Below are 7,664 nucleotides of genomic sequence, written 5' to 3' on the forward strand. Positions count from 1 at the left end.
GGTTCTGTTTTTGACAGCTTCGGTACAGTCAGAATTCCACCAGGGAGGGGAGGGTGGATAAGGATTGGTATTTAATCTTTTCTTAGGAATTGTAGAATCGGCGGAGTCGCTTATAATACTAGTGAAGGTAGAATAGGAAAAAACTAGAGAGGAAGAATTTGTCAATGAAGAGATAGATTATGAATTTGAAGAGAATACGATGACCAGTTGGCTTTATGGAAGTTAAAAGGTAAGTAGATTGGAGGTGAGGAATCCAAGGCGGAACAAGATGGTACAGTGATCCTGTTAAAATTAGCTGTTATGATAATGGGGATATGATCGCTACCGTGAGGATCATTGAGGACTTGCCAAGATAGATACCAGATTATATCAGGGGAACAAAAAGATAAGTCAATTGCTGAGTTAGTTGAGTTGGGGCAACCCACATGTGTAGGACTACCATCGTTGAGAGAACAAACTAACCTAATGAGTTAATGCAATCATATATCTGAGAACCACGGCGGGATGCAAGTTGAGTGCCCCAAGCGGGATGAAATGCATTAAAATCGCCACCAAGTAGCGTATTATGCGATATCAGGTTAAAAAATTCATGCCATAAATTGGAAGGAACATTAGAATTACTGGGGATGTAGCAGGACCAAAATTTTAAAGGAGGGTGTGAATTGATAAGATGCACTTCGATACCTATGATGTCAATTTTACAGTGGGTAAATCTATTTCTGGTAGCGATATCTAAAGGAATTAGTTTGGATTTGAAGGAGTTATGGACAGCAATAGCTACACCACCATAGCCATCAGAGCGGTCGGATCTATAGATTTTGAACTGTGGCATTGTAAGGGCACGTGAAGGTAAAAGCCAGGTTTCAGAGAGAAGTGCAATTGAGCATTTATGATCGGATAGGAGGTGTTGTAAGGATGGGAGACGTGCAGGGAGACTTCTCACATTCCACTGAATAATGTTAGTGTAATTGTTGGAGATATTCTGGTTTTTATATTTTTGTAAAAAGTCCGTGGTAATTTTAAATTATTTTGTTATTGTAATATGTTAGTTTTTGAGTCAAATATATTTAGTATTTTCTTAAACTGTGGTGAGGACATTTGGTGTATAATACAAGACTAATCAGAAGTGAAATTAGAATCTGGAATATTAAGGAGAGAATTTAGAGAAGATTCAATTAGGGACTGAAGAGAGGCGGGTGTGAAAGGGGAAAATAGGGAGGGGGAATTTATAAGAGATACAGAGAGCTTAAGAGAAAGAGAGTGGATCCAAGATAGATCAGCAGAGTTTTTGACTTCGGTAAGGCTTTGATTAGGGAGATTGGTTAAACAGCAACCATTAGGTGAAGAAAAATGAGGTTCAACTGGTAAATTTAATTTGTCTTTATTAATCGGGGAGTGAGATTTTTGTTTTGTCTTCCTAGAATTGAAATAATGATGGTGATTATTTAGCCTGGGGAAGTTTTCTTCCTCTAGGGAGATATTTGGTTTCAATATTTCAGAAATTGGAGGCTGGCTCTTAACAATATCGGAAAAAGAAAAAGCAGTAGTGTAACAATTATTTTTTTTAAAAATTAAGGCATCCTTATAGGAAATATTTTCGGTGGCCATGATGTGTTTAATTTCTTTTTGAGTGGACCATTCACGGCAACTACGATCAGTGGCTAAGTGAGGTTGCTTACAGAAGAGACATACAGGATCAGTGGCTTGAGCGCGTGGGCATAAACCAACCGAATGATTGTTTTTACCGCAGTGACTGCACCTAGGACAGCTACGACAATATTTTTGTGTATGTCCAAAACGTAGACAACGATTACATTGAACGGGAGACCGGACACTGGGCTTGACATCAAAAATCATATTAAATACAGAGATTATGGATGGTATTTTCGAAGCGACGAATTTAAGTTCAACTATACGGGTTTGAACGATTTTATCAACTTTTTTAATACTGATGCGCTTGAATGCATCAATTTTGACTGAAGATCGGACGCCTTCGAAAAATTCAGCTTCTGAGACTGCAGTGTCTAATTTTATTATTCCGTAAGAAAAAATTAGCGTAGAAGGTATAATTGCATTAAAGTTATTCTCATTTAAGATGTTTGAATTCAAGCAGCAATTACCATTAAAAATTGTGTCGAAAGAAATTTTTATTTTTTTTGAACCCGCAGGTTTAATATTAGTAATACCAGAGAAATTGTTAGAGAAAAATTTAGCGGCCTTAATAGGATGCCAGTTTCCTAAATTTATATTAGCGTCCGTACTTTCAACGAGAATGGTTAGGTTAGGTTAGGTTAGGTTAGGTTAGGTTAGGTTTCGCTACGTTAGGATACGCAGTGAGATAATATAGGTAGTACGACACAAAGAAAACACGTCTGAACGCTAAGACTGCGAGGAGACAACTACATTATAAGGTTATTAGTTTAAATAGTTTAATATTTTTTGTTTATTTGACGACCATACCTACTGGTGAACGGACTGAGGATACAGATGCATGGTTAGCAAAATGGACAAGTAAGTTATTAATTTTATATTTATTTTAAGTGTAAAATTTAATTAATTGTATACTAAAGCATTACTAGATGTAAGATCTAGGTATTTATTATCTAGCAGGCCCTATTTGTATGTGCACCAACTCGCTTATCGCATACAGACTAACAGCAGTTAAGCCTTTTAAGAACTACAATCATTTTATAGTAAAAACCATTTTAATTATTTTATTTTTAGTGTTATTGATAATAAAACAGTACAATATATGTAACATAAATGTAAAATGTAACATTATTATTCATTATTTATTACTTATTAATTTTCACAATTGAATTACTAGTTCTATTATATTATATTACTAACAAAAAAAAAATCATAAATATTAACATATTTTGACTTTTATTACATAAAAATCCGCGCCCTATTTATAAAATTGTATAAACTAATATTGATTCTAATCTTGTCCATATTACAATATAAAACGATTTTATAAATTGTTTAATAATATACAGAATTGTCTAGGACAGGCATAATATATTCTAAAATCTATATATTGGTTGGTTTTTAGATATATTATCCGAAAACGTCCAAAAAAGGAATCAGTAAATTCCAATTTAAAAACTGTCGAAGTTCAAAATACCACAGCAATTGCATTGCTTTCTGATCATTTGAAATCCGAAAATTTGAAGTTGCAAACATCTTTCATTGGACATAATGACCCAGCTTTACCATTACCATCTGATCGTTTAGAAAGACACTCAAAATTACTCAAAGGGCCCTGCTAAGTCCACTTATCTCTTTATCCAAGAGTAAAATTCGGGGATCGATTTCGTTCTTTTCAAAAATCATGGTACGAAACTTTTAAATGGTTAGAATACAGTGAAAGTATAAACGCAGCATTTGTTTTTGTTGTCGAGCATTCTCTTTGAATAATATAATTAAAAAAGGTCATGTCGATCAATCGTTTATAAAGAAAGGTTTTACTAATTGGAAAGGTGCCACTGAAGCTTTTAGATTACACGAGAAATCACAATGTCATATTGATAGTGTGATGTCGATGGGAACATTTAAAAAAAGGAATTCCCATTGATGTTAAGTTGGATAAACAAAAAGAAATCACATAAGCAGCTCGTGAAAAAATACGTTTAGAAAACCGGGATATCATCAAACGTTTAATTGATGTTATAATTATATTAACCAAAAGCAGAAGTTCATTCAGAGGACATCTTGAGCATGAAAATAGTGTGAATAAAGGACTATTTTTAGAAATCGTAGATCTACTCAAACGATACGATCCTATTATAAAAAATCATTTAGAACATGGGCCTAAGAACGCACAATATTTGAGTGGAAAGATTCAAAATGAATTAATAGCCTCAGTTCATAATGTGATGTTTCAAGAAATATGCAAGAGGTTAAATGGTCAACAGATTGCAGTTATGGCTGATGAGACCAGTGACTGTGGTCACATTGAGCAAATGGCAATCGTAGTAAGATATTTTGATGATGTAGAAAATAAACCTATCGAATTATTCATCTCTCTAGAAACTACTGATGCACAATCCATTTTTAATGTTTTAAACACAATAGTCCATAAGTTAAAACTCGATTGGCTCTCTGTTTCTTCCGTTTGTTTCGACGGCGCAGCCGCAATGGCAGGTCATATTTCTGGAGTTCAGTCCCGATGTAAAGAAAAAAACTCTAAAATATTATACGTACACTGTTTTGCTCATTGCTTAAACCTTGTACTTGTAGATTCTTGCATTTCGCGTAAAGAGAATAGTATGATTTTTGATTTTTTTGGAACAGTTCAAATAATATACAATTTTATTGAAGGCAGTCCATCTCGACACGTGGTTTTTGAAAAAATTCAAAAAAGTGTTGGTGTAAAATTAAAGACTTTAAAATCCCTTTCAACAACTAGGTGGGCTTGTAGGGTAGAAGCTGTAACAGCGATTCGAGACAACTTCTCGGTTATAATTCAGACAGTTCATGAAATAAATTATTCAACTAAGCAACCAGAAATAAAAGCTAAAGGAAAGGGTATTATTTCCCAATGCTTAAATTTTAATTTTATCATCTGTCTCGAACTGATGCATCCTATTCTACAGTTGATTGTAAAAGTTAGTAGAGTACTTCAAGATCCCGGAATAAGTATTTTGACAGCTTTGGAAGAGATTAAGTGTCTTCGTTTGGCAATAGAAAATATGCGTTCCGATAGTTTATTTTATGATGATATTTATGATCAAAGTCAGCACATTTGTGAAGAACATGGCGTAAACATACCATCAGTCAGACCTAGAAAACTGCCTGCACGTAGAGATGAAAATTGGAAAAATCAGTTTGTATTTGAGACCAAGAAAGAGGAAATCCGATTTTCTACAATGTATCCATTGATTGATTCGTTAGTACAAGGAATTGACGAACGTTTTAATCAAGAAAGCACTTCAATCATTACTGGTGTGGGGAAAATGTTAAAATTTGAATTGAGCAAAGATGACATTAATTTATTGACAAATCATTGTGATTTATCAAAGGACGAATTTGTAAGTGAAATACATCTTTTGAAGGCACGAAACAAAGATGATATTCTTACTAATAAAGACTGTGCATTTTGGTTAAAATGGTTACGAGAAAATGGTATTGAGACCATTTTTTTTCAGCATAGAAAAGTATTAAAAGGTTTCTCTGTCATACCAGTCACAAGTGCTTCGTGTGAAGGAGCTTTTTCGAAGCTAACACATATTAAAACTAAGCTACGGACGACAATGACTCAAGGGCGATTGGACAATTTAATGCTTCCATATATCGAACAAACCATGGCAAAAAATGTCGACATTAATGATGTGATCAAAGAATTTAAAAGAATGGTCCCATATGAACGTCGTTTAGCTTTATAAGTCTTAACTTTAAGATACAATTTTAAACATTATTAGTATCTGTATTTCAGATGTAACATTTTAGTTTATATTATAACTTATAAGTGATACAATTTTAGATTTAATAATTACCTATGTTATACAGTTGTATTGTAATAAAAAAAAAACATAAATGTTCCATATATCACTCTCCACCCTTATTTCTTTTGAGTATGATAGGTGAAAAATGACTCTCATGAGTGGCCCAGTCTAATTAAAATGTCTAGTTCCGCCTATGGACGGGGCACGGTACAATTAACAATGTTATGAAATGCATTCAAATTTTTACTAAAATAATAATTATTCCACTAGGTCAAATAGGTACCTACCTATAAAAGAATAAAAGGAAATTAAATATATGAAAATGTAATGTGATGTAGGTAGGTAGTACCCAATATAATTGATTCCTTTTTATTGTTTATTAGGATTAATCTATACTAATTATTTTATTTTGTTTTATTTACATAGGTATAATAATATAATATTGATATACATACTATATGTTTTATATCCTCCAAGTAATTTGATCTCGTATGTGCACCATGATTGTTCTGGATTCTTAGCTTCAGATATTTCCAAGCTAGTTACATGGCCAGCTGGCCAATAACAATACTCTACATTACAATATTAGTTAAATTGAATGTCTCATTTTGCACCAGCCAGTTAGTCGGTACTACACTATAATCTTTAGATATAGAAAATAAAACTATGACCCATGTCGTTTTATTCTAAAATAAAAAACATTTATATACCTACATGACGTAAATGTAAACCTTTCCATGTACCTATTTATTTTATTAAATAGTAAATACATCATTGAGAAAACATCGCACTCGCATGTATTTTTTTTTTTTTTTTATTTACATAAGCCGCAACAGCAAAGGTTATTGGCATTAAAACATTAATATTTTTTAACAAAAAGAAACATTAATAGTGATATGTACAGAGCAATAGAATATGAAAATAACAATAGATAGATACAAAGATAAATAGAAAAATGAGTACATAATAATGAACAGTATGTTTGAGAAATATCTAGGTTATATTAAGTGATATAAACCCGTTAATTTTAAAAAGTTAATTATTTGTTTTATGTTGATAGACTGTGGGCTAAGGGCTTCTTCCAGGTTGTCTGATATGTTGAGGTTAATTCTGATGTCGGCGAATTTACGGCAGTGACATATTATGTGTTCAACCGTGGAGGTTTCACCGCAAGTTTGGCATTGTTCGGGTTCGGATCTGTCCATAAGGTGTTTGTGAGTCACCCATGTGTGGCCTATCCGAAGTCTGTTTAATATTACTTCCTGGCGTCTAGGTAATAAGAAGGATGGCCATGGGGAGACTGTGGGCTTTATTTTATTGAGCTTGGTGTGTAGAGTTGACCATAGGATCTGCCATTGGGCTAGAATGTGGTTGTCGATGGTAGTTTTGAGGTCCTGAAAAGTACAGGTGTGGATTTGTCGGGAGAGGTGGGAGGAGATGGCTTCTTTGGCAAAAGTATCGGCCAATTCATTACCTCGGATTCCGACGTGGCTAGGAACCCAACAGAAAATGATGGTCTGTGTATTGGATTTGAGGCGGTGTATCTGGTTGTGGATTTTTCCGGATATACTGTTGGGTTGGTGGATATTTAGGATACTGGTTAAGGTGCTGAGAGAGTCGCTAAAGATTATGGCTTTATTCATTCTATTTTCATATATTATGTCGAGAGCTAGGGAAATCGCAGTTGCTTCGGCTGTAAAGACTTGTGATTTAAATTGAATGATATCAGTTTGATTGGATTTATACTTATTGTATGCATTTATTGTGAATTCCATACGTTCTTTTTCTTTTGCGTTATTCATTTTCTGATCATTGTATAAAGTAATCGATCTGATTTTAGTTTCAGTTTCCGACTGAAATTGTATCAAAACTTGTATAACTAAATAAATATGTGGGTGAGGGTGATCAAATTGGCCGTTGTATGCGATGAAAGCTTTCAGAACCATTAGTTGTCCTATAAAAAGTATAAGTAACTATTTTAATTATTTATGTAGAAATATTAGTGTTGATATAACTTAAATCAACTTGTTGAATTTGATTAAAAAAATTTAATTTACCTTGGATTCATTCATGGCTCTTCTGCCCACAATTCTGGTAGAAATAAGCATCCAGCTTCAATGTATTTTTATTGTTCAAAATATAATCAGTGAACTTCCTACAGCATCGTTGGGGCGAATACTTATAAGTTCAGTGAATGCTTCATTTACTTCATGACAT

The 7,664-nt window shown here is 33.4% G+C and overlaps 2 protein-coding genes across 2 annotated transcripts; one reads left to right on the top strand and one right to left on the bottom strand.

Moving 5' to 3' along the window:
• Positions 1-1,116: 1,116 nt before the first annotated feature.
• Positions 1,117-2,268, bottom strand: LOC132933590 (uncharacterized; the record flags this gene model as incomplete). Its single annotated transcript, XM_060999856.1, has 1 exon — positions 1,117-2,268. A coding segment is annotated over one exon (1,152 nt), but the record flags the coding sequence as incomplete, so codon positions are not given.
• Positions 2,269-3,878: 1,610 nt separating this feature from the next.
• Positions 3,879-5,387, top strand: LOC132951233 (uncharacterized). The gene is made up of 2 exons (XM_061023020.1): positions 3,879-4,173; positions 4,324-5,387. Exons 1-2 carry the CDS (start codon positions 3,879-3,881, stop codon positions 5,385-5,387), a joined length of 1,359 nt encoding a protein of 452 aa, XP_060879003.1.
• Positions 5,388-7,664: the final 2,277 nt, after the last annotated feature.

This window comes from Metopolophium dirhodum, chromosome 1 (genome assembly GCF_019925205.1).
Source record: "Metopolophium dirhodum isolate CAU chromosome 1, ASM1992520v1, whole genome shotgun sequence".
Classification (NCBI taxonomy): domain Eukaryota; kingdom Metazoa; phylum Arthropoda; class Insecta; order Hemiptera; family Aphididae; genus Metopolophium; species Metopolophium dirhodum.

Coding starts and splice junctions, on each gene's coding strand:
- LOC132951233 (XM_061023020.1), top strand. CDS start 3,879: ATGTTTCAAGAAATATGCAAGAGGTTAAATGGTCAACAGATTGCAGTT. Junction 4,174..4,323: donor TTCTGGAGTTCAGTCCCGAT/GTAAAGAAAAAA, acceptor ATTTTATTGAAG/GCAGTCCATCTCGACACGTG.